Source organism: Serinus canaria, chromosome 26 (genome assembly GCF_022539315.1).
Source record: "Serinus canaria isolate serCan28SL12 chromosome 26, serCan2020, whole genome shotgun sequence".
In the NCBI taxonomy this organism is placed as follows: Eukaryota; Metazoa; Chordata; class Aves; order Passeriformes; family Fringillidae; genus Serinus; species Serinus canaria.
In genome coordinates this window covers 1,021,079-1,047,584 of record NC_066339.1, presented here as the reverse complement: position 1 = coordinate 1,047,584, position 26,506 = coordinate 1,021,079, and the positions used below count along the sequence as shown (strand labels likewise).

Sequence of the window (26,506 nt, the reverse complement as noted above, 5' to 3'; positions counted from 1 at the left end):
ACTTGGCTATGGCCTGATGTCTTTGGAGTATCTAGCAAGAAGGAAAAAGCATCAGAGGCTAGCAGTGCAGGGAGCCTTTTCATTCCAGCTCCTAACTGGCATATGAATAGCAAGGGTGGTTTCATTCCTTATGTAAGGAGTTCCATAGTGGCAGATACGCTTTGCCATGTGGATACAGACCATGGCAATGTGGTCTTTGCCTAAACAACAAACCAGTGAGAATAGGTGAGAGACCAGCAGGGAGAAAATGTAGACCTGCACATTGATTGCTTTGATGGATCTTTGTGCTAAGAAGAATTCAAAAGGACTGCAGCTTAGCTGCTGAGTTCTGTTTTGTTCATGTCACAATTCTCTGTCTTCACCTCTCACTTGTTGAAAACTCTTTGAATTTCTTTGGGTACCAAGACTGGCACAAAACTGCAGCTACTTGAGGTTGTTGTTGTATTTATTGTTGTATTTATTAGTTATCTTGATTGCTGCTGATTGGGCAGTGAGGAGTGGTGTATGTGTGAATGAGCTGGAGTCTGTAGAACTTACCTGTAAATCTTTCACAGGTGCTACCAGTTTCCCCCTTATTTTCATTGTGGTTCAGGGTGGTTCTGACATGGTGAAGGGGATGTCTCCCATGCCTGCCCATATCAAATGCAGGGTGACCCCAGCATCTGGAAAGGACTCCATGATTCAGAAGGCTGAACAATTGCTTTATGAAAACTATACTATATTACATTAATACTATATTATAACTATACTAAAGGGATACTAAAAATATACTAAACAAAATACATTAAAGAATACTAAAGAAAAACCCATGACTGTCTGAGACAGCAAGGACACAGCTTTGACCCAGTTGGCCAAGGAAACAAAACAGTCCTCAGCAGAACCCAATTGACAAATCCCTTCAGGTAAACAGTCATCCTAACACATTCCACAGGTGCAAAAACAGGAGCAGCAAGTAGAGATAAGAATTGTTTTCTCTTCTTCTCTCTGTACTTCTCCAGGAAAAATCCTGGGAGAGAGAGTTATGTTCAAAGAGTGTGTGATGCCACATGCCTGCTCCCTTACCCGTTCTTGTCTCGTAGAACGGCGGCGAGTGCCTGCGCGCGTACGTGTCGGTGGCGCTGGAGCAGATCGCGCAGTGGCACGACGAGCAGGGCCACAACGGGCTCTGGTACGTCATGCAGGTGGTGAGCCAGCTCCTGGACCCACGGACCTCGGAGTTCACTGCTGCCTTTGTGGGCAGACTGGTCTCCACTTTAATTTCAAAAGCTGGGAGTGAGCTGGGAGAGAATCTGGACCAGATCCTGAGAGCCATCCTGAGTAAAATGCAGCAAGCAGAGACGCTAAGTGTGATGCAGGTGAGCAGGCTTGGCACCCAGGAGAATGAGGAGAAGCACCAGGAGAAGAAACTGTCACAATTTTCTTTCATTTCATGCCTGTTTATGTATGGCTCGTGCAATTGGAGGGTCTGTGTATCTTGTTGAAGTAGTGAGGAAAATGCCTACTCTGATCAGAGAATCATGGAGTCTCCTGAGTTAGAAGGGACCCAAAAGAATCATTAATTCTAACTCCTGGCCCTGCACAGGATAGTCCAACAATCTTACTCTGTCCTAACACTCCTTGAGCTCTGGTAGCCTTGGAGGCATGATCATTCCCTGGGGAGCCTGTTCAGTGCCTGACCACCCTCTGAGAGAAGAGCCTTTTTCTGATACCCATCCTGACCCTCCTGTGACACAGCTCCATGCTGTTCCTCAGGTCCAAAATTTTTTGTAAGATTAAAGGGTAAGGAAGATTCTTCTGGATAACCTGTAATGTACCTTCAGTAGTCCTTCATGCCCTTGTACTTGCAAGCCCTCTTTGGAGGGATAGGAGTTGCCTCACTAGGAATGTTATGGCAGAGGCAGCATTTGTTTTTGAGTGGATTTGTTCTGTATTCCAAGGATAAATGCCTGGAATGGTGGATGGGAGGGATAGTTGGCTTGAGTGAGGTGAGAGACCAGACAAAGAGCATCACCATCTCTTCTAGCCTTGACCTACTTGTAGTGACACAGTTTTCTGGAGTGATTTTTTTTCCCAGTGGTCTTCATTCTCTCTCCTGTCTTTTTTTGCCTATGCCCTCAATGTAGAACAGCTCATGCTGACTGCCCTGGTTCCTTGGTAGCAGCTGGGGGAAGATATTTTGCTGGCACTGCTGAGCAAGATCCCATCTCTGCCCCCAGTGCAGCACTCAGCTGAGCTTCACTCTGCTCTAAGCATTTTATTTCTCTGATTTTTGAAAGTGCATTTTTCAAGCCAGCATATGATGCCACAATTGCCATTTCATTGTCAGCAGATCTCACCTGCTTTAGGATTTTTTACCCCTTGATATAGTGATAATAATTGTTTGGAATGGCTCTCACTTTGCTTGGTTTTGGATTTAAAGGATACAGAAGTTTAAATGTGGAGCAGTCCCATGCAGCCCTTATAGCCAAGCATTTTGCAGTGCTGGATCTCTTCCCTGTGTTAGCCTGAAAGATGGTCCTCTGGAGATGAGCAGCTTTTTCTTGAGGAGGGCTACAGATATGCTCTCAGGCTGGGAAAGTGACATTTAGACATACACAGCAAATGAGTTCTGCCCTGGTCTTTAGGAGCCAGAGTGTAAAACTGCATGTTGTAATGAAACCTTTTCAGAAGTTGTAGTTCCTTCCCTAAAATCATGTTCAAAATGCATGCAGAATTGGGAAGGTGCTGCTGAGTGATGATGTCGTGGTGTTTATTTCCTGCATTTGGAAATCCACAGTGCTTTGGAGCTGGTTGTACTTTCTCTTCCTCCTGGGGTTGGTAAGCACAGCCTTCACTCCTGCAGGGAGCTTCAGCTTCCTTCAGCAAGCACAGCTGCACTCCAGCTCCTTAAATACATGATAAAACATTTCCAGCTATTAAATTATGTACAGCTAACACTGCCTTTCTCCTCCTGCAGTCCCTGATCATGGTGTTTGCTCACTTGGTTCACTCTCAACTGGAGCCCCTTCTGGAATTCCTGTGCAGCCTGCCCGGCCCCACTGGCAAGCCCGCCTTGGAGTTTGTGATGGCCGAGTGGATGAGCAGGCAGCACCTCTTCTATGGGCAGTATGAAGGCAAAGTCAGGTGGGACCCACAGACACCCCTGTTAGCTGCCCTCATCCCACTGCCTTTGAGTGCTGTGCTTTGAGGGAAGGGGAGCTGGCTCAGGTGGGAGCAGTGTGTGCCAGCATTGGGCAGAACTGCTGCTCCCTGCACTGTCAGTTCTGCTCAGGAGAGCTGTGGTAACTGGAGCAAGCTCTGATCTTCCTCATCAGTGCTCCTGCTGCCTGGTACTCCTGTGTTGGAGCAGAGACACGAGGGGGAAGGGGGTGTCTCCTGCAAATACAGGGCTGCTTTTGGGATTGAATTTCTGTGAATGAGATGAGAAGAGCTTCCACACATGGAATTGCCTCTGTAGACTACTGTAGAGTTCTGGGGTATTGTAGAGGGTTTCCTAAGAGAATGTGGTGATTTCTTGTGGATTTATTGATCTATTAAAGGTCAATCAAGAAATCAATTGCAACAGTGTTCTCTCCCTTTTGCTATGGGAGCGTGTTTGTGTTCTGTTGGAGGTTGAGTGCTGTATTCCAAAGCATGGGATGCTCTGTATTCATTTAAATTTTGTCACAGCTGCTGTATTAGATTTTTCTGGAATTGTGAGGCCTCACAGACTACTCTAAAGGGTCTCACCAGCTGTTAACTCACTTATTATGTGTGTTGTTATGTCATTGTTATGGGCTGTCAAATAGGCTGTGAAATAAATAATGAGAAAAAGCAGGTTTAAAATGGAAGTTAATGAATAATCCTGAAGGACAAGAAGCAGATTTTGGGATCCAGTGCTCTTTTTGGTCACATTTTGTTGGTTTCATCCCTAAACCTGGTGGTTTATCCCCATTTTGACAGTGCAGGCCTGTCTGCAGGATCTCTTGAGGCTTATGGCACAGGGAAAAGCCAAGGCTGACCAGGAGAACAAGGTTAAAGGTGATTGCTTAGAGCTGTGTTGTCCAAAATAAGAAATGTTTGTTGTACAGGTGATGTAACAGGGCTTCACATTGCATTGATATTAAACACTTGAATTTGGTTGGTTGTGGTGACATTTACCACATTAGTAAATGCTTGGAGTTTCTGTGTCCTGAGGAAAAGCAGGTCCTGCTCTGAGCCTCTTGTTCATGGTTAGTAGAAGCACCCTGAGGGTAGCTGACATCACCTGTGTGCACAGTCCCCAGCCACTGGGGCCAGGTTGAAGAAGTGGCTGTGGAGTCTTGGTGAAATGATGGGAAAATTTTGGGCAGCTTGTGGCAGCAGGTATGACCTGGGTCCAAATCAGCAGAAGTCAGAGCCATAGTGTGGGAGAGAGAGAGTGTGAGAAGTGAAAGCACAAAAAGAGTTCCACAGAGCTCCAAAACTTCAGTTTGAGATTTGTGGAGCCAGGAGAGAGAGCGATTTGGGGGTGCCAAGCATAAGATTGTCAACCTTGACCTGTAGTCAGCATCATCCTCAATGTGCTTGAAAACAGTGTGGAGCAGGAGAAGGTTTGAAGTGTGGAGTGGAAATGTGAGCATCAGAGATGGAAAGAAATGTAAAGGAGAGGAGCAAGCTGGAAGGTCTGAGTGTGGCAGAGCCATGAAGGACCAGAAGGGAAAATGATCATTCAGACTGGAGAAAGGGGGCAGATCATTGCTACAGATCAGCCAAATTACTGCTTTTCTCTTAATTCCACTGCTTTTCTCTTAATTCCATCCTCGTGGGCACATGGTGCTGCAGGGGCACGTTTAACCTGGCCCTTCTGACCTGGAGAAACCTTTAATGTATGTTGGGTGGATGTCTGTACCATTGGTGGTGCTAAATCCAGAGCTTGACCAGTGCCCAGCTTACTTTGCAGGTCAGGAGCTGAGTCCAGTTTCAGATGCTGACATAAAACAGGAGACATGGGAAAATTCTGTCATGCTTGTTTTGGCAAAGATGCAGAAGAAAGGGCATCGGGGTGTCTGCTCTGGGGTGTGTTCCCTGTTAGAGAGGGGCTGTGAAAGCCAGACAGTTCAGGGAAATTCTGATCTCTAATTCTCCTATTCTCTGCTCCCAGCTCTGTAGCACTGTGCAAACTCCTGCAGTATGGCATCAACACAGATGACAAGAGACTCCAGGACATTAGAGTGAAGGGAGAAGAAATATTTAATATGGACGAGGGAATTCGGACACGATCCAAGTCAGCCAAAAGTAAGTAATCATTCTGCTGTATTTAACAGGGCTTTTTTCTGTAAGTAGATGCTATGGAAGGCCTTAAATAGGTCTGGCAGATCACACAGAGCTGTGAGAGAGAGCTCCTGCAGAAGGCATGTGTTGGTTTTTAGAGCTAATTCATACATCATGTACTTAATATATCTGTTTACCTGTATCTACTTACCTTAATTCTGCCAGAGACTGCTTTGGAGGACTCCTGATGTCTGATTTACTGTAACTAGGTGAGGTAATTACGGGATGGGGAGTTCTTCACTGCTGTTTTGCATCATGAGACAGAATTGATATTTTTGGATGCCTGGTAGCTTCCCTGAGAGCAAAGTGTCTTTAGTGCATGCAAAGATTCAAAACAAAGTGGTGTCTTTTTCAATGCGACACTTTCACAAAAAGCAGTGATTCAACAAGTTAGAGATTTCTTTTAGGAAAGCTTGAACAGTCTCCTGCATAAGACTTGTCTTATTTTTAATAAGTTGAATCCAAGGTCTTTGACTGGAGGTTGCTGTTGAGATTAATCTTTTAAATTAGTGCAGAGCCCCTGGGCAGTTTTTCCTAAGGACTGAGCTCCAGGGGAGGACACTCAGGAGCTGCTGTCCTCAGTCATCAGTCAGACCTACCTTGGTTGTGCCACTTGCTGTGCTAGAGCTCCTGTGTGCCCAGTGGTGGGATGGGATGTGGAGGCTGTACAGATCCAAACTGGGAGCCTCTCCAGACAGTCAGTGCTCCTTGATCTGCCATGGGCTTGGGATCTGCAGTGAAGGACTAAGGTGACAGCTAAGGAGATTAATAGGGGCAAGCACTAGGGATTTTTATAGGTGAGTGGTGGTCACAAATCACTTGCTACCTGATTATTCTTGGCTTAAAAAAACCAAACCAACGAAGGTCAGAGAGAAAAATGGCAACTGCCAGCATTTGAGTTAAACAAAGATTAATACTAGCATTAGTAAGAGCTAAAACTAATGCTCCCAGATTTTTTATTTGATAGGATCTTTACTTTTGTAGTTAAGGGCAAATGCACTGTCTGGCTGTCCCTGTGGAATAGTTAAGCTCTGCAGGAACACCAGTAAGAAAAAGTTGGAGCTTACAGTGCCTCAGAAGGGGCAGAGCCATGCCTGAGAGCATGCACCGCTTATTACATGAAAGCATTGGTGGATGTGCAAATGGACTTCAGGAAAGAAAGGTTGACTCCAGCTGACTCTCTTCAGCAGCCTGCAGGAGTAGAGTCACGCGTTCATTCAGCTGTGAAGATCTTCCCCCTGCCTCCTGCTCACTCAGAATGTGCAAAGTTGATACTGCATTGAGATCTTTGGGAATGTAGCTCTGAGGGTGTATGGAAAGAAGCTTTGGGGATTTTATGTCAGTTGGTTTTCTCTCCCAACCTCCCTAACAAAAAAACCCCACCTCAACAAAAAAGGGCCTGTTTTATAACTTTTAATTAAAAGCAACATGAATATGTGTATTTTTTTCTCTTGCAGATCCTGAGCGCTGGACAAACATTCCTTTGTTAGTAAAAATCTTAAAATTAATAATAAATGAACTCTCTAATTCCATGGAAGCAAATGCCTCTAGACAGACAACTGCAGATTGGAGCCAAGGTAAAATACTGTGTTTGCTTTTTCTCTTTGCATGGCTTAAATCTACTTGATCTTCTCTTGAGAAGAATTTCTGGTGTAGGAACTTTGTGACAGTAAATCATGTATCCTACAAAGGCTTGAATAGTGATCCAGAGGGATAAGCTCATAGAATCACAGAATCCCAGGCTGGTTTGGGCTGGAAAGTACCTTGAAGCTCATCCTGTTCTCCCCCTGCCATGGGCAGGGACACCTTCTACTGTCCCAGGCTGCTCCAAGCCTGTCCAACCTGGCCTTGGACACTGCCAGGGATCCAAGGGTAGCCACAATTGCTCTGGGCACCCTGTGCCAGGGCCTGTCCACCCTCACAAGGAGAATTCCTTCCCAGTATCCCATCTAACCCTGCCCTCTCCAGATCTCTTGTTTTGTGGCACAGTTCATCATTAGGACAATATCTCTTCCTTCCCTGTGCTGTATTTAAGTGCTACCAATCTCTTCCAAGTAAAAATAAATAAAATGGGAGAATAAGATCAGTCAGTATTGTGTATCCTTAGACCTAAAAATTCTCTTGAGCTAGTTTGGAAGATAGGATCTGACCATGAGCAAATAAAATTCCCCTTTCATGGTGTATCTGGTTTGCCTTTCTTCCTACTTCAAGTATCCATTCTTGGTGTTGCCTTTTGCTTGGCTCCAGCTCTGGAATCATTCCTAAAGGATAAAGAGGATTGTAGGTCTTTTTCTTCATCCACCCACACAGGCAGAGATGTGTTTGCCTACAAACTCCAGTCCCCTATAGAGTGATCACAGACCTCTTGGGTTTGGATCATTTCTAGAATTTTCTTTTTCTAAACAGATGATTCAAATGATATGTGGGAGGATCAGGAAGAAGACGAGGATGAAGATGAAGGCTTAGCGGGACAGTTCTTGTCAGATATTCTTTCCACAAACAAGTATGGTGAGTAACAGCTTGAAAGTCCTTCTTCAAAGTTATAATCAAGTAGGTGACATCCTAGTCAAGGTTTTATTCCCTTGCCAGCAGCAAAACAAAGGCTGCAGGCATGGGGAAGGAATTCTGCTCTGGGATTGTGAATAAGGACTTTCTGGAGAAGCCATGGCTTTGAGCAACATGGTGATTAAATTGCTGCATTATAAATAACATCACCTGGGAGTTCACATACTGCACAGGCTTCACACCTGGGAGCTTCCTGCAGGTATTTCTTCTAAAGACAAAATTGCTGCTCAAGGTGTAGGTGTGGCCTCAGCATGACAGTGTCCTAGGGATGGGTGAGCTCATTTGTGGAGAGACCTTGAGAAGCAAGTGCTGCATAAAGAGATGAGTGGGTGCATCATCCCTGAGGTTTACGTAGCCTCAGAAGGGAGAACTTAACAGGGAAACAGTGAGGGATGCTGCTCACATTAGCTCAGAACTGGCAAAGTGTCACCCTTACATGGGATTAAGGTAGAAGATCCTGGTGCCTGGAATTCCCAAACCTGTCTGGGAATGTCCCATGTGTGCTTGGTTCACCTGCGTGTTCCTCGAGCCTCCACTGGCCCTGATTCTGGGCTTCTGTGGTTTCTATCACATCACCTAAAGGACAATATTCTGGATACAATTTTCTTTTTCCCAGCAGTGCTGAAACTATTTACTTTTGGATCCTTGGGTTTCAGCAGCTTGATAGAAAATTTCCTGAGATAGTCTGCTCTTTTTGATGTTAAAACCTGCTGATTTGCCTCTGACAGATGAAGATTACTATGAAGATGATGAAGAGGATGATCCAGATGCATTAAAGGACCCTCTTTACCAAATAGATCTCCAGGTGATGCTCTAGAATGAGGGGTTTTATCAGATTCCAATCATTCTCTATAAACTTTAATTTTTTTAATGACAAATATTTAACTGGAAACAAATATTTAAATATTTAAATATTAAATATCCAGTTAATATTTGTTAAATATTTAACAAATATTTAACTGGAAACACCAGTTATTGTGATCCAGAAGGCATTCTGTTAATTGAAATTACTTTGGAAAGGGCCAAGTTTTCCAAGAACTTCTGGAGCTCTTTTTCCTTATCATTAATATCTATAACATGGAAATATGAATAAACAAAACCCTTTGAACAGAGGGAGATGAGACTTTTCTACCTGTGAGATTCACAGCTACTGGCAGAAGTCAGAAGTAGGTTGGAGTGAACATGACAGAATTTGATATTCCACTTGGAAATGCTCTCACGCAGTCAGCCCCTGTGTTCGTTACCCTTTGCTCCTGCTTTTCTCACCACCTGCAGCTGTTGATGGGCCTTCCCTCTGCTCCCACCCTTTTCCTCTGCTCCAACCCTTCCCTCTGTTTCCACTCCTCCTCCTGCACCACTCCTTTCTGTTCCCTCCAGTCCTGGAGGGTTACTTGGTTGGGATATGTGTCCTGCCAGGTGGAAGCAGCAGGATTTCCCAGGAGGATGGTGCTGACAGGGTGTTTCTGTCCCTCCCAGGCCTATCTCACCGACTTCCTGTGCCAGTTTGCACAGCAGCCCTGCTATGCCATGTTCTCTGACCACCTCAACGACAACGAGAAACGAGTGCTGCAGGCCATCGGGATATAGAGCCACTCCAGAGACCACACTTGCCAGATCTGAACAATAGGTTATTTTTGGCTAATTCCACGTTTTATGATAGGACATAAAACATTTTCCAGTGTCTGCCTGCCTTGTTCCAGGTCGACAAGGGCCTCGATGTTTTGAGCCTCATCTTAACGCACATCTAAGGATGTTAAGGAAAGGAATCCTGAGAAAGCAGCAAGGACATTGCACATTGGTCTCGCCACAGGAGCACTTTCATTTTCCACAGTAACTTTCCAGGAAGTTCTTAAAGATAAAAAACAATGTGTCCTTAATATTTTTAAAAGGAAACTGTCTCTACCTGTGAAGAGGCACTTTTAGTTTCCCACAGCACAGTTCAACAGAGAAAGGACCCGGGTCACTTACGGATTGCTTGAGAAGTGGGAAGGTTGTTCCTCTTGGCTGTTGTTCCTCCTCATGTAACACAGGGTAAATATCTTGTTCCTACAACGTGGCTTCTTTTATAGAACCTCAGACTCTTTTCAGAGCTGTCTGGATGGGATGGAGCCAGTTCACAGGAGTTTGGAGGGGAAGCTGAGACAATGGACCTGAGTGCGTTTCTTCTTTCCTGGTGTGGATGGGGCTCTGTTGCTCACATCTCCCATGGGAGCAGTTCTTCACTAACACTTGTGTGTGCACATGCTCAGAGGAAGCCATCACTTACATTTCTGTTCCTGTGGCATGTGGCTATGAAAGACTGGTTTTCTGGAACACAAGGAGCCACAGTTTTTAGGGGGAAAAAAAGAATTGATTGTATTTAACAGATTTGTTCCATGACAGCCACTCTGAACTACTTTGCTTTTTTCACACTCCTGTGTGTATTTTTATAGAGTGGTAAAATAACACTTGCAAATTGATTTCCCCATGAGAACAGTGTGATGTATCTCACAACACCTCTCTGCCTTTGGTTCCCTTTCGGGGAAAATGAAATAAAACTATTAAAATGTACATTGGTATCCCTCTTATAAAACAGGTTTAAAAGGAATTTGTGCTTGTTTCCTGAAGTCACTTTTTAAAGACATATTTCTCCTTAGGACACATTCTGTACGTGCTGTCAGAGGATGTTTGGGTGTTTCATGGGAGCCACCTGGACAGAAAGGGAGTCCTGTGCTGTATGTATCTCCTGCTTAAAATGGGCTGAGCCATTACAGTTTCCTTTTAAGAAAGGCACTTGCTGTTCCTTTGTGGAATCATTTGTTTTGACAGTGTATCAAAATCTCCATAACCTGGACTCCTTCTGTCTCTCACTGGTCTCACCTTGTGCCTGAGAGTGGGCAGAGCCAGGGGGGAACCCCCCATCCCCTGCAGACTCCTCTGAGCCATTCTCAATTTTTTGAGTGCCTAACTAACTCTATGAGAAGCAGAGTTTGAAGCCTGATTTTTATGTGTCTAATAAGGTACAAGCTCTTCCCACACCATTGAGTCTCAGTGTCTTTCTTCCCTGGGGATTCTCTGGTCTACAAGAATACGTAAGAGAAGGGGTACCCTGACCCTCCTGTCATACAGTCCAGTAGGAGTTTTGTTCTGAGGCCTTTCCCTCTCAGCTTCCACTGAAAGGGCCAACAAGTTAAACCAAACAGTGCAGTTTTGAAAACCCACCAAGAAGCTGATGGCTACAGTGGTGTGTGCACGTGGCTGTTCCAAAAGGATCGGGAGTGTTCTTAGAGGAATTGGTCCCCGCTCTGGGGAGAGGCAGAACCAGCTTTTTTGCCATGTGCATCAGCAGCAAAGGCAGAAACCCAGCCATCCATACTTGGACAAAAGTGGATGCCAAATGTCTGGAAGCATCGAGGTGTGTTCAGGGTGTTAGGAGCAAACAGCACACTGAGGGCTGCTTAGCCTGGGCTCACAGAGGTGCTGCTGGGGTTTGTGTGTGCTCCAGTAGGATATGGAATCCTGTGCCTCAGGGGTGCTTTAGCCAGCTCAGAGGCTAGATTTAAACAAGTCCATGAAAAATGAGGCTGACATTAGTACTGACACTGAACTGAAACATCTAAAGGTGTCTGTTGTCATTGTAAGTTCCAAAAGATGGATGGGTCAGTGCCATGTTCCTGCTGTAGCTCATCCGTGTTTTGGGTAAAAACTGCTTTGATTTGCAGTTATCAGTGCTTTTTCAAGGAGTGTGAGAAGGGAAGGATGGGGGGATAAGTTGCATTGTCTCTACATGTAAAGATTCACTTACCTGAGTTTCCCACAGCAAAGATGGACAGAAAAAAGGCTCTGTGCCCCTTACAGATTGCTTGGGAAGTGGGAAGGTTGTTTCTCTTGGCCAAACTGCTGCTCTGCACTCTCCTCATCCTTAGCTCCGGTGCAGCCTGAGCTGGCTGGGCATGGTGCTGCTGCATGGCAGCTGAAGCTTGGGACCAGTCTGAGGGGCAGGACTGGCGCAGAGATGGTGTGGTTGTGCAGGAACTATTGCCAGTACCCTCACCGTGTGCAGGGTGGTCTGGACAAGAAATACTCTGACTCAAGCAATCCCTAGAAGAGGCTGGAGAGAATCTGAGAGTGCACGAGGAAGAAGGTTTGAGGCAAAGTCCTCGGCAAAGTCCTGCTGGTGCTCATGACTTCGTTGCTTTTCTGCTTAACCACTGTCATCTTTCCTAATAAAATTCTGAAGGCTTGCTCTGTGGTGTGTCTTTATACAAGGATTGTGTTTGCTGCAGGAATTGCTGAAAAACCTCTGACCAGTCACACAGCGATTGCTCAGGATGGAAACTGCTGGACTCTGTGAAGCTGCGAGAGGTCAGGTTTGAGAGGTGCAGCGCCACTTGTATTGTCTCCTGTTGTGAAGAAACTAAACTAATAGTCATAGAGGTGACTGACACCATGTTAGGAAACATTAACCAAGGAAAAGCAAATGACGGGCGGTGGGGGACTGCACAGCCGAGGGCACATGGCACTGCTGCCTTGGTGCCTGGTACACATCCTGCTCAGGTCCCTGTGGGGATGAACTGGCCGTGTTTATGCATATTCATCGGTATTGTTCTGTTTTTGAATGAACAAATAAACCCTAGTAATGTAGCCTCCCGCCTGGCCTCCCCGTCTACCCGGGCAGCGCCGGTCCCGGTTCAGCCCGGCGGGCTCGGTCCCCGCCCCGGCCTCGAAAGCGGCACTTCGAGCTTCACAGCGATGTTCGGGCCCCCTCCCCTCTGGCGGTGCATGCTGGGGGCTGTAGTCCGGGGGTTGGCCGCTGCCAGGCCGGCGCCTCGGGCACGATGCACGCCGGGAGTTGTGGTCTGACGTCTGGACCGCAGGCACGCCGGAAAGCGGCCGCTCCTGGCGGGGCACGCCGGGAGCTGTAGTCGCGGGAGGCAGGCGTGGGCCATGGCGGCGGCTGCGGCCCCGGCGGTCGGCGCGGGGCGCTCGAAGGTGGCCCCGAGCGTGGACTTCGACCACAGCTGCTCTGACAGCGTCGAGTACCTCACCCTCAACTTTGGGCCCTTCGAGACCGTGCACCGCTGGCGCCGCCTCCCACCCTGCGACGAGTTCGTGGGGGCCCGGTGAGCTGGGGAGCGGACGGGATGGTTGGAGGGGGGCTCCCGGCACCTCTGACCTGTCCGTGCCGCCCGCAGGCGCAGCAAACACACTGTCGTGGCTTATCGGGATGCGATCTACGTGTTCGGCGGGGACAACGGGTAAGGGGAGCCGGGAACGCCGGGGTTGAGGAGAGATGGGGTGAGGGGAGGTGGGTGTGAGGGGAGGTGGGTGTAAGGGGAGATGGCTGTGCGGGGAACGGGGTGTGAGGGGAGCAGGGCTGAGGGTCCGTGGCCGCCCCTGTCCGACCCCCGGCCTGGCTCAGCCGCTTCTCCCGTCCCTCCCCGCAGGAAGACGATGCTGAACGATCTTCTGCGCTTCGACGTGAAGGACTGCTCGTGGTGCAGGTGGGCAGCGTGGCCTCTCGCCATCCCTGGTCGCTGGCAGGACCGGGACACGCCGCTTCTCTCAGCACCTCGGGCTGGGTGTAGAAGTTTGTGGCACTACCTGAGTACCCGAGAGGAAGTGTCACCTCCGCCCAGCACTGTCACAGCTGCTTCCTGCCAGCCTGCTCTGCGCTGGGCCGTCGGGCTTATCGATCCTGCCCGAGGGGAGGCAGGGCAGCACAGCGAGGGAGAGGACCAGGGTCACCTCTGTTCCTGCAGCCTGTGGGAGGGCAGAGGGACCAGGTTTGCTGCACCCCTCAGGCCAGAGAAGGTGGCAGGGGTCCTCACAGCTTTCTTGGCTCCTTTGCTCTGCAGTAGGCACTCTGTCTTATCTCATCTGTGTCTCATTTTTCAGCTCTGCCAAATAGATTTCAGCAGCAGCATGTTTGTAACCATTTATACTATATTGCTGTTCCATAAAATCTTATTGCAATCAACTATCCAAAACCAGGGAAACACTCGAGAACAAAAGAATAATTTTTAACAGTTGTTTCTTTTCTGAGTCTGCACAGTAGCTCTGAGTGCCCAGAGCACAACCAGAGTGTTTGACTGCTGCTGCTGTAACCCGTGCAGGGCTTTCACGACGGGGACGCCGCCGGCACCGCGGTACCACCACTCCGCCGTGGTCTATGGGAGCAGCATGTTCGTTTTTGGTAAGGCAGCATCAGGTTGTACTTCAAGTGGTAGATGTGCTGCTTACTGGTTTGGAAAAAGAATGAGAGATCTTTAGGAGGTGTCAAAGATCTCATTCAGTCGCAAATCCAGTATTTTTCATGGCTGTGATTTTAACTTTAGTTTGAAAAGATGGCGCTGTTTTAAAGACAACTTGAAGCTCATTACCATAATGATTCTTTAGGAGAAGGAGTGGAAGAGAACTCTCCTTCTGTAGTACTCCATTAGCCAAACATTTTATGCAATCTAAAATTTCTCCTGATGCAACTCCTGGGATTGTGTGTGTGCTCCATTGCCTGGGAGTCTAATGGAATTCTTTTTTGTTTTCCAGGTGGTTATACTGGAGATATCTATTCCAATTCTAACCTGAAGAATAAAAATGACCTCTTTGAGTATAAGTTTGCAACCGGGCAGTGGACAGAGTGGAAGACTGAGGGAAGGTAAGAGCTGGTATCATTGCCTCATGCTTCGGGGGAGTGAGGGTAACTTGGCATCATTTCACATGGCACAGTCACACCTAGTTATAATGCTGATGTTAGCCTGCAGCATGACTGCTGCTCTGCTTTCTCAATTAATTTTTTTAGTTCTACAGGAGTTTTTTTGGAAGGCCTCCACTCCAGAATGCACTATAATGAAAATTTGTCCAAAATCCCTTCTTCATGTTTCAGGTCCATAACAGAAGGAATGGGAGCAAAGGAAGCTGGGTTTTTTTTCTGAATTGTTTAAGTTTCAATCATAGCTTGCAAATTGTGGATCCCTTATGAAGAAAAGGGCTCCTGAGATTCAGTGTTCAAGGAAAATGGAAATCACTAACACATTCTTAAAGTTGATAACACATTGCTAAAGTTGACTCTGTGCACGTTTCAGAATGCCATTTCTGGCAGGGATTGTGATCCAACTCTTAGTGTTTTTTACAAGTGCTTGAACAGGATAAGGGGGAACGGCCTCATACTGGCAGAGGGCAGGGTTAGATGGGATATTGGGAGGGAAGTCCTGTAGTCTGGGGGTTAGTGAGGTTAGTGAGGCCCTGGCACAGGGTGCCCAGAGCAGCTGTGGCTGCCCCATCCCTGGAAGTGTCCAAGACCAGGTTAGATGGGGCTTGGAGCACCCTGGGCAAGTGGATGGTGTCCCTGCCTATGGCAGGGTGTGTGACTAGATGGGCTTTAAGGTCTCTTTCTGCCCCAAACATTCCTGTGTTTACCATTCACCAGTAAGGGTTGTGTGGTATCTTTACCTGCAGTCCTATACAAAGCTGAAGTTTTTGGAATGCTGGCTTCAGTGGGGAGAGGGAAGGGAACATTTGTTATTGTGATTTGTGGAGAGGGATGAGGAATGTCCCATCCATTCTTGTGTTACTGTTGCTCACCTCTGATGAGCATGTTATATTTCAGAACAGAGACCGTATTAGAAATTTCTCTTTCTGGTTAATTCTGGTAACTTGGGACATTTTGGAGAGCATCTCTTACTCAGTTTACAAACTCACAGTTTGCTTGTTGCTCCCCAGAGTTAGTGACCTCAGACAAGCCAGTAGATGCCTTGTGGCATCACAGGTTTGTTCAACCTGGCTGATTTAGTTAAAAAAACAAAGAGAAGACAAATCATAGGTTTGATCTTTCATTGTGGGCACTATATCTTGGGAACAACTCTGAAGGATCCCAAAGAGCATCCTGAGCTCTGTCCTGGTCTCGTTTCTGTGTTTCTCGTGCCTAATTATTGGGAACACGTGTGAGATGTTCATAGCCAGAGTTGATTGCCACCTTGCTTTACCAGTGGTGCTGTGAATTTTCCCTTTATTTAACTACTTTATGCAAAATACTCTGAGAGTATTTGGGTCCTGACAAGGAATTAGTTGGGGTTTTTTTCCTTTTTTTTTTTCCTGTCTACATTAAGGTAGTTTCTCTCCATTGAAGACAGCAGAGTGCAAAACTAATACATGCCTTCAGAGGCTCACTTAGTGTTTGGAGGACACATGGCAGAAACAATTTTGTGTGGGGACTTTCTTCTTATTTTTACGTGTGCATTTTAGCTCTTAGATCCTTCTGCACTTCCTCTGCAGCTGCAGAGGGAAGACTGTTGTCTGCATTTTCTTCCTTGCAGGTTGCCAGTGGCCAGGTCAGCTCATGGTGCAACAGTGTACAGTGACAAGCTGTGGATCTTTGCTGGATACGATGGCAACGCACGGTATGGGGCACTACCACCCTCTCCTGCTTTTGTGAAATCCCAGCCCCTCAGTTTCCACTTTGTAGAGACATTTCCATATTCCAAGAGGTTTAAACACTCAGCTAGAGCTTTGCAAACCCAGTCTGTTGTCGAGTATTGCACTTTTGCAGTTCACTGGTTCATGTTCACATGAGTGTGTGCTTAAAGCCTAAAGATCTGGTTACTCAGTGGCTGTGCATGTGTAATTTGACAGCGTGCTTGGTTCTGAGGCTGCAAAATGATCTTTGGAATTTGGCAAATGCACATTTCTTGAAAGATCCCCAGTACAGGCCAGCTGATGTTGCTGAATACTTAGAGAGCAAAGTCTGGATTTGCTATGAAATCATCTGACAGAACTAAGAGCAACGTGTCATTTTTTTCTTAGAAATCTCTGGAAATATGTAGTATTTAGGTTGAAGGGAGGTGGGATTTTGTATGGGGAAAGGAGTATGTATGTAAAGGAATGGTGCTGAGATGTGAGAGGGAGCCTTGTGCTTTGTCTCACAGTGGCTCCCTGCATTTGCTGTTGGTCTGTCAGGGAACAGTCAATTCTGGACATGCCAATTTTTTTGTGTCATGATGAGCTTGAGGAGTAATTTATGTTGATGTACAATATTTGCATCATGAGAGCACGCAGAGATTTTCACAAATGAGGAGCTGGCTTGCCTCCTCTTTTGAGAAGAATCTTCAGAAACAGCTGAAGCTTTGTGTCCAGTTCTACAAAGTCTCCAGGAGAACTGCTGACAGTTGGGAATACAGATGGGATGTCTTTGTTATTTCTGGAGGAGGAATTGGTATAAGATGCATGACTCTGTGGGATTGTTCAGTGCCAGCTTAGGGAGTCCCCCCGGGCCTTGGGTAGCTGTAAGGAAGGAGTGGGTGAGAGGAGCTGTCTATGTTAAATATGTCGAATCACTTTAAAAAAATGTCTTTTTATGGAACTTGAGCCTCCAGGCAGATTTGAACAAAGGAAACATCTGTAGTTACTGTGAGTAACTTGTTCTGGGAACAGCACAGTCAGAGATGTGTCAGGTTACCTGCTTTGTCCTCCTTTCTGTATTTAAGGAAGGATTCAGCCATGTAAATAATTGTTGTGGTCAGTCTCAGTAGTTAACAGGGATGAGCAGAAGGATCAGGGTAAAAAGGGGTATTTTATAAAAATCCTGAAGATTAAATAGCTCAAATCCTTAAGCTCCAGACTGTAGCTGTTAACTGCAGTGTACTTGAAACTAGAAAGATGCTGAAGCAAGCTGGGGTGGGGCTGTAAAATTTAGGTATAGGACCAAGGGATTCTAATAATTGTTTTTCTGTCCATGCAAGTAGGAGATTCTTCTTGTGCAGAAGGAATGTTGATGAAATAGGATTTCTGCCCTTTCAACATTGTTACCAAAAATGAATTGTTTCAAATCAAGCATTTTTTGTGTTATGGCACAGATTAAATGATATGTGGACGATAGGCCTGCAGGACAGAGAGCTGACCTGCTGGGAAGAGGTAAGAAGCTTTAATTTTAACTAACACATAAAATTCTCTTTTTTGGTTTTCATGCAGAGTTATTTAAAATTTCCCATGCTAGACTGCACTGCTCTTTCTCCAGAATGTGTTTTTGATCCTCAGCGAAAAGAAGGAAATTTGATTTGGTTTGGGTATTTGGAAAACCAAGTGTGTATGAAAGGGTGATTTTTTTTTTTTTTGCTTGTGAATCTGTGAACTGGACTTGGACTTCCCATGGGGGATTTGCTGTGCTGGGACTGCATTCCTACTCAGACCACTGACAGAGAGGGGAGCTTTGCTGGCCAGATGACCAAAGTCCTGATCCTGGGAGCTTTAAAAACATGGCCTCTCAACCTTTTATCCAGGGAAAATCAGACAAGTAAGCACAGAAGGAGTCAATTACCTGTCACCAGCTTTAGAGGGCCCATGCCATGTGCTCGCCCTGGCTACACCTGTGTCCCGTGGCCCTGCAGTGTCCTCAGCATGTGGAGTTGTACACTGCAACAATACATTTCTGATTCTGAACCTAATTACCTTTCAGATTGAACAAAGCGGTGAAATTCCTCCTTCCTGCTGTAATTTTCCTGTGGCGGTTTGCAAGGATAAGATGTTTGTTTTCTCTGGCCAGAGTGGAGCAAAGATTACCAATAATCTCTTCCAGTTTGAATTCAAGGAAAAGATGTAAGTGTAGACAGTTAAGTCGTGTAAAATCCACATAATCCTTGACTGCCTGAGTTGCGAAATGTAATACTTCAGGGCATTGAGGCAGAGTGCCGTGTCTCCTGGTGATGAAGGATAGAGTTAGAAAATGTAAAAGCATTGTAAAAAAGCCCCGTGTTTCCTGTTTGCTGTCCCAGCTGGACACGGATCCCCACGGAGCACCTGCTGCGGGGCTCGCCGCCGCCTCCCCAGCGGCGCTACGGGCACACCATGGTGGCCTTCGACCGGCACCTCTACGTGTTCGGCGGCGCTGCCGACAACACGCTGCCCAACGAGCTGCACTGCTACGACGTGGACTCCCAGACCTGGGAGGTCATCCAGCCCAGCCCAGACAGTGAGGTAAAACCTTCAGCTTGTGGTTTTCCCTTTCTGCTCCTTCTTTTTTGACTCATCTTTGCCATGGACACTTTTTGACAGGAGCATTAGCTGAATAGTAACAACTCCTTCCCACTAATGGTTAATCAGCTCAAATATTGTGGGTAGCAGTCATTAAAAATTAGTCAGTGTTGACACATCTGAAACTTCTCTTAACACATTTTAAAGAAATACCATTAAACACTTTGATATGTGTTTCAATCATTTGTTCAGTCAAAAGCTGAACAATAATTCAGTGTGTACCAGTGGTTCTTTGATTGGCTGTGTGATCCTCTTGAAGCAGAATTCAAAACTAGACAAGGTTTGATTTGTGTCTGTAATGCCCATGTGCATAAAATCTTATAAATTCTGATTATACATAGAGGTGTGGCTGGCAAAGAGTAATATGGAGGCTCAGAAAGGGCTTTTTTAACATACTTTCATTAATAAGAGATACAAATTTTTAAATGTCTGTTTTTACATGGACATCAAAAGGCTGTGGAAGTGCCACCAAGTGCCAAGGAAACACTCCAAATGAGACAATATTTAAAAGAAAGAAAGATGAACATATCAATCTATTTCTTTTGCTACTTGCTACTCATGCAAGGCAGCAATTGTGTGATAAAATGTCTGGTTTTTTCTCAAAGTACACTCACAGATCCTGTCTGGGATCAGCTTGGATTCCAGGTGGAAGTGCCAAGGGCTCACCTGGTTTCAGTCCATATTTCAGGTCATGTAAGTGAGGATCATTTCATCCCAGAATGCACAAGCAGTTGATCCCTGAAGCCCATTCCAGTGTGTGTAATTCCTGGCTTTGGAACAGCAGCATTCTTTGTGTTTAATAATGTGAATAGATTTTCCCTTAAGCCATGTTAAGATACTGCAGCTAATGTCACAGTGGGTGTAGGGTATGAGCTGCTCTGCAGGAGGAGATGCTCTGTGTGTGTGTGCTGTGCATGCAACTGCATAGCCTGAGGTTACACCTCAGACAGCTGAGTGTTGCAGGAATTGGGATCAGGTGTAGAGTTACTGATTTAGCCTGCACACAGGTGTGCCAGGGCTCACCCCCAGAGCTGTGTGGGGTGTTTGGTGTGTTTGTGTTTGCAGACACAGCATTGGATGAACTGGAGAATCCCACACACACAGAGCTCGAAATTAACCATGCACATGGGCCTCCTTGGGACCTGTTACTTGACCAAAGTATTTCACAGCAGCCTATTTAATGATTTACAAAGCTGATTTATTGTCACATGAAATTAATAGAGCTGCTTCTTCAACTTTTTAAAGCCACAGTTGCCTTCAGGACTGTAGAACCTGTTCTGTTCCTGCCACTGTTACCATTTAACATGTGAGGCTTAAGCAGGCATTGGTTCTTTGGGACATGGATGCTTATTGCTTCAAGGAACAGAACTGCTCCTGGCAATGTTGTACACCAGCATTATTCCCTGAGTTATCTCCTGCTAAATTTCATTTCAGATTTCAAAGCTCTTTTCTTCATCTGTCTGTAATCCCAGGTTAGTTGCCCATGTTGTGTTTTGCAGTTTCTTTCTCTGGTATAGCATCTAAAAACTGATTTGGTAGAAATGGGAGGTGAAACTGGTGCTGTTGAAACATGTCATACTAAATTTTCCTAAAAGACTGATTAACTGCAGACTTGTGTTTCAAGTAAGTTTTAAATTGTTTTGTGTCTTCTGGAGTCATAACTAGGTAATTTCTCAGAATCATTTTCGTAAAGTTTCCATGAGCTTTTAGCAAAGACTTCTAAAGGTAGCAATGAATCTCTAATATAATCCTGTTCCCTGGACACTCTGAACTTGGATTTTCCTTTTTTATCCATCTCTGTAAACAAAATTACTCATGTTAATTTGAAACAAAATAGAAGTCAATAAGTGCAATGCTGTCTCAGCACTTGAGGGTTTCTGCTGTGTGTGAAGTGATAGTGGCCTCTGTTATTGTGCAGCAGAACTTTTAGAGTTGGGTTTTTTTTCTTTCCAATGGATGGAAGTTTCCTTTCCACTGTGGCGAGGTTACTTTCTTACTTATGGTCATGTGATGCATATCCCTAATTCTTTCTTCTTTTGGATGTTTAGCATGGAATGGGTAGAGCCTCTGGGGTCCAAAATAAGGTTTGGTGCTGATTGAGCTGTTAATTCAGAGGTGATTTTTACAGTGCTTGGCAAAAGATTACAAAAGAGATTGCTTACGCTAAAAGAGAGTCATTACTGCCATTCCCATCTTGTTCTCTGGACTTAGGCCAGCTTGAGGAGCTTCTCAAGGTGATCAGGGAGTGATTTGAACTTTTCAGACCTGTTCATGCCAGTAGCAGGAAAAGGTGTCAGGTGGAAATTGTATGTCCTCTGCTACCCTGTTATGGCTGACATAGAAGGTGACAAGTCACACAAGGCTGAAGAATCTTGGGGTTGTTACCTGGAAAAGGTGACACAGTTTGGGCATTAATTACAGCAAAGTGGAGTGAGTACTGGGAAGATCCTAGAGGCACCTCCTGAGCACAGACAGCTATAGGTGTGTCAGGTGCTGCAGGTGCCCTGGGACAGTCTGACATTTTCTGCACTTTGAGTAAACAGGTAGAACAAACCTGGGAATAGATCTGGCAATGGACCTGTTGTAGTTCTCTGCCCAGAGTGCTCAGAATTCTTGGTAGTGCCTCACTGTGGGATGGAGGATGGGAAATGGCTTATTGAGTAGAAGAGGGCAAACTGAGATGGAACAGGTCAGTACCTCAAAAATAAACCAGGAGCTCTCATTTTATGCTTTGGGATGTCTCCAGAATGAATAACAAGACATCCTTGCTGAGCTACACAATTGCAGTCTGTAGCTCCTCAAGCCTATATATAATACATGTACATATATATTGTACAGAGCTATTCCCCATCCTTGCTGTGAGATGATCTTCATAGCTGCAGGTTCTCCTTTTCTAAGGCAGCCACAGGAATATCTTGTCTGAGTCCTTGCCTGCCTGAATAGCACTGCCAAAGCTTCCTGGCCTGCTAGATTTTCTTTATACAGGGCTACTGAAGGATTTCAAAAACAATAGATTTCTGGGTCTGGCAGAGAGCACAGCCAGTTGTGGACACAGATCCACAGAACCCAAGGTGATGTTTGGAGCAGCCACTGCCTCATGGAGGCAGGGTGTTATGTCAGGAGGAAGAAAATTCTCCCTCCTCACAGTTCCCATCATCTTCCTGTAGCTGCAGGGACTGGCGAGTCATCCATCTCTCCTGAAGTTATGAGGGAAATCTCTAAAACTTGTTCTGGGAAACATTTCAGTCTCACAATTTGGGCTTTCAAAGCCAAGAGCAATCAAAATCTCCAGTTTTCAAAGCTCTTAATTTTTCTTTTAATAAGCCAAAAGGGAGGTTAATATGCTGGTAACCTTCTTGGGCTTACTTGGAGGCTCAGTTTTGGAGGTTGTTCAGACAGATTACAGTGACATGGTTTGTGGGCAGCTGAGGAAGATTAAAAGGACTTAGTCATCCTCCTGGGGATGAGTCTGTCCCAGTCCCCCTGTGCAGAGATTTGCTACACCCCTTGAGGTACCTTCAGACAAGAGAAACATGTTACTGTGTGCACAATGCCCCAAATTCCTGCAGTGAGCCCCTTAACAAGATCTGCCCTACACATGGGCAGGGTGGTTATCAAGATACCGTGTTCTGCTGGGAGAGATAAAACTGAGCATTTCACAATCCAGAGGGAAGACTGATAGTTTTGATGTTTATAAATAATGTGCAGTGCTAAGGCTTGCATCCTTTTTAAAAAACCTTTTTTAAAAATGTAGGAGCTCCATACCAGTGTCCTTGGCAGGTCTGTGCTCAGTGAACTATAGACAGACATCTTGAAAATGTTTGTGTTTATAAGAATCTGCACATCAGAGTACCTGTAGATAATACTATTGTACAGCTCCACTTCTGTTTGTGAATTCTATGTTCATATCCTTTCTGAGGGGTGTTCATTATTACATCCTTTTACAGTATTCTCCCAGAGAAAGCAAAATGCAAATGATGTGGATGATAGGCAGAAAGAATATTTCTGTAACTCACTCAGTGGTAAGGAATTGTAACACCGTGGAGTTAATGTGACCCACATTAAGGTGGTATGAAATTGAGTGATGGAAGGAGTTGAAATATGCTTTTTGATTGAGGAGCAGTTACTGTGGATAAATTTATTCCACCAACCTTAAAAGACAACAGAAAATCACAGCTTTCCTCCAATATTTACTAATTGTACAGAGTTTTGCCAATTACTGATTGCAATAACAGTTCACTCAGGGATTTTGATTTCTTCTTAAGGTGGGTGCAAACAGTTCGTGTTTCACTTTGGCTGTAGGATGCATTTATGAACAGAGTGTGTGGTCTGGGCTTCGTGGTTTCCCTTACAGCATCCCTGGAAACAATCACTTAAATTCCCAGTTCTTGTGGGGAGCTGAGAGAGCTCCTGGTGGTCTGAAATGGCTGGAAGTGCTGTGATATTCTTCATTCTATAAGCTGACATGGTGTGGTGTCATTAAGTAACATAAATATGTGATCCTTGTGTTTATTAGATAGATCTTCCAGTGTAATATCTCCCCATGTTGGATTGGCAAACCAGGGAGGTTGTTCAGAGAAGAGTGATTGCAGAGGGGAAGCCCAGTGACCAACTATGAAGGGAAGTCTATTTCAGGTGTAGGAAATTAAATCTTCCCTGGCTTACCTAGGGTACAGAGGGTTTTTAATCCATCAGTGTAAGATAAAACAAGATCCAGCCACTTCAAGTTGAAACTAGAAATATCCAGACTGAAAAAGAAAGAAAAACAAATGTTTACAAATTGTAAAGAATGAGAGTAATTATTTACTGGAACATTTTGTCTGGTTTTTTTTTTTTTTTTTTGGTAAGGTCTTCATTACACTTAAACCAGGAATTGATTTTTTTTAAAAAGAATGTTTTCCTCAAAACAAGTCTAAATTTCAGTACCTCTTCACAGAAGTTTGGTAGGTTGGTGTATTCAGGAAGTCAGATTAAGATCCCAAAAGTACTATTATGGTTATTGGATTTTTGAATGCACGCCACATGCCAAAGAGAAGCAAATGGCTGGTCACTGGATTTCTGTCAGCTGTTGTCAGATTTCTGTATATGATCTTTTGTGATGTGTTCATTGGATTTGGCTGGAGTTTGGCTTGTTCTTCAAACTGCCTCATCCTCTCTGATGAATTATACATTAACATTGCTCTTTAAATTTGCAACTGATATATACTAAAACAATTTTAAAGGAAATAACATTTACTATTGTTACAGCTGAAAATAAATTACAGACAGCCTCATACCCTGACCTTTATGCTGCCACGTGTTTGGATGTCGTTAATAGATTTACCTTCCTGTTTCCATTCTGTGTTGTCCAGAGAATGCCAAATGGAAAAATCTCATCCTCAGTGTAGAGCACATTTGCAAAGGATGTCTCTGTTGTATCCCCTGTCACTTATCATAAGCAGAGCTGATAATGCTACAAGCTTTTGTTGTTATGACTTTTCTTCTGTGTGTGGTGATTTAACCCAGAACCCCGCTGTGCTGGGCTGATCCCCCAGGGGGGCAGCAGGGCAAGGTGGGGGGGGATTCTGCCCCTGTGTCCTGCTCAGGTGAGACCCCACCTGCAGAGCTGCCTCCAGCCCTGGGCTTCCAGCACAGGAAGAACCTGGAGCTGCTGTAGCAAGCCCAGAGGAGGCCACAGAACTGCTCTGAGGCCTGGAGCTCCTCTGCTCTGGAGCGCCTCTGGGAGAGGCATGTCCAACCTGGAGAAGAGAAGGCTCTGGGAAGAACTTCGAGCCCCTTCCAGTGCCTAAAGGAGCACCAAGAGAGCTGAAGAAGGACTTTGGACAAAGGCCTGGAGGGACAGGACAAGAAGGAAATGGTTCCCCATTGCCAGAGAGGAGGGTTAGACGGGATATTGGAAAGGAATTCTTGGCTGTGGGGTAGTAATGCCCTAGCTCAGGTTGCTCAGAGCAGCTGTGGCTGCCCCATCCCTGGAAGTGTCCAAGGTCAGGTTGGATGTAACCTGGGCAAGTGGATGGTGTCCCTGCCATGCAGGAATTGGAACAAGATGAGCCTAAAGGTCCCTTCCCACCCAAACCATCCTGTGATTCTGTGCTTTATGCTAAGTTGTAGGTTTCTTTCTATCTTCTTTCTTCAATCCCTGACAGTCTTTTTCTGTATTAATGGCTCCATATTAGGAAGTGGTGCTTACAGAGGTGATCCTCTGCTTTTCATCATTGTTAAGCTGCAACAGATCCATTTTTGTTGACAATGTAGTTATGGCAATCTCAATAAATAAACTGCAGACAAAATATTTTTGGCTCTCTGACATTAGTGTAGTGTTGAAGGTTTCATGAGATGTCTTGAGAAGTCTACCAGAGGAAATCTCTAAGAACAGGCTGGAATTTTTTTCTCAGAAACAGAATAAGTGTTGTTGATCCTGCATGGGGCAAAGGAATGGAAATAGCCTTTGAAAAGGTTCATTCTGTGATAGAGCTTTTATTCTCTGTTTTCTTGTCTGTACCATGAGAGAGGAAAAGTAAAAGCTAAGTTTCCATCTTGGATGTAAATTAAATTTCTGTTGTAACAAGAACACACCTGAGCTCCCAGCCCTGCAACATGTTAAACAGCAGGAGGAAGTCTTAGAATCACAAAAGCAGGTGGATTGGAAGGACTTCCAAGGCTTTGAATCCAACCTCATGTTCAGAGCAGGTCTGGTTGAGGCAGGCTGCTCAGGGCATTGTCCTGTCCATTCCATTCCATTCCAGTGTATCTCCTGGGTTAAAGATCCAGCTGCTTCTCCTGGCTTCCATCTAGTGCATGTCCACTATCATGATCAAAGACATTTTCCTCTCACACTATGAAAGAACTTCCTGTGCTGACATGAGTCTGCTGGCTCCTCTCTTCCCCCCAGGCAATTCTCTGAAGAGCAGCTCTGACTTCCCTGCAGGAAGGTGCCTCCTTTGCCTTCTCTCCTGTCATGCATCCTGTGCTCCAGCCCTTGATCACAGCCTTGATGTTGGTGTCCCTCCCCTGGACTTATTTGGGTCAATGCATTTCTGTACTGGGGATCCCAGAGTGCTTCAGCTGGGGACTTAAAAAGTCTGAGTAGAGAAGGACAAGTCCCATCCCTGAGCCTGCTGGAACAGCTGAGGGGCTGCTGGCTGTGCTGCCAGAGGATGCTGCTGAACCCTCTGCAGCTCCCTGTCCACCACATCTGTGCTCTGGACAGCCAGTCCCCAGCCTGTATCATTGCAAGGAGTGACTGTCCTGGGGACAGGACTTGGCAGAACTTCCTGAGGCTCCCATCAGCCCATTTTCCAGCCTGGCTAAGTCCTTTGGAATGTCAGCCTCCAGCATTTCAGCTGCTCCAGACAATTTGCTATCCAGCATAGACTTGCTGAGAATGCACTGCCCTCCTATAACCCATGAAGCATTTTGAAGGGGGTGATCAGGTTAGTCGGGAAAAATATGCCCTTGATAAATCCTTGCTGACTGGTACCAGCCATCTCTTTCATGTGGTAGAAGTAGCTTCCAGGAAGATTTTCTCTATAACTTTCTTGGGACAGCAGTGCAGTTGCCTGGCTCATGGTTAGCTGTGTTCTCAAAGTTCATACCAGGCTAGATTTTAAAAATTAATAGGTACTGTTTGGCTTATAAACAGCACTAT

At 45.5% G+C, this 26,506-nt stretch overlaps 2 protein-coding genes across 5 annotated transcripts in view; both read left to right on the top strand.

The window, feature by feature from the left end:
• IPO9 (importin 9) overlaps nucleotides 1–10,444 on the top strand; it is a 39,504-nt gene extending 29,060 nt beyond the window's left edge. For both annotated transcript variants that reach the window (XM_050985209.1, XM_050985208.1), the window contains 7 exons: nucleotides 1,080–1,355; nucleotides 2,957–3,123; nucleotides 5,123–5,256; nucleotides 6,750–6,869; nucleotides 7,699–7,800; nucleotides 8,586–8,662; nucleotides 9,334–10,444. In XM_050985209.1, coding sequence (XP_050841166.1) covers nucleotides 1,080–1,355; nucleotides 2,957–3,123; nucleotides 5,123–5,256; nucleotides 6,750–6,869; nucleotides 7,699–7,800; nucleotides 8,586–8,662; nucleotides 9,334–9,444 — 987 coding nt within the window. In that variant the 3' untranslated portion in view covers nucleotides 9,445–10,444. The remainder of the gene's footprint in view (nucleotides 1–1,079; nucleotides 1,356–2,956; nucleotides 3,124–5,122; nucleotides 5,257–6,749; nucleotides 6,870–7,698; nucleotides 7,801–8,585; nucleotides 8,663–9,333) is intronic.
• Nucleotides 10,445–12,750: 2,306 nt separating this feature from the next.
• Nucleotides 12,751–26,506, top strand: part of LZTR1 (leucine zipper like transcription regulator 1) — a 35,092-nt gene continuing 21,336 nt past the window's right edge. For 2 of the 3 annotated variants that reach the window (XM_009097412.4, XM_050985214.1), the window contains exons 1-9: nucleotides 12,751–12,959; nucleotides 13,032–13,094; nucleotides 13,284–13,340; nucleotides 13,953–14,032; nucleotides 14,383–14,491; nucleotides 16,149–16,232; nucleotides 17,685–17,742; nucleotides 18,284–18,423; nucleotides 18,600–18,801. In XM_009097412.4, coding sequence (XP_009095660.1) covers nucleotides 12,784–12,959; nucleotides 13,032–13,094; nucleotides 13,284–13,340; nucleotides 13,953–14,032; nucleotides 14,383–14,491; nucleotides 16,149–16,232; nucleotides 17,685–17,742; nucleotides 18,284–18,423; nucleotides 18,600–18,801 — 969 coding nt within the window. In that variant the 5' untranslated portion in view covers nucleotides 12,751–12,783. Of the gene's footprint in view, nucleotides 12,960–13,031; nucleotides 13,095–13,283; nucleotides 13,341–13,952; nucleotides 14,033–14,382; nucleotides 14,492–16,148; nucleotides 16,233–17,684; nucleotides 17,743–18,283; nucleotides 18,424–18,599; nucleotides 18,802–23,123; nucleotides 23,137–26,506 lie in introns of all 3 variants that reach the window. The other variant, XM_050985215.1, reaches the window with a different exon arrangement.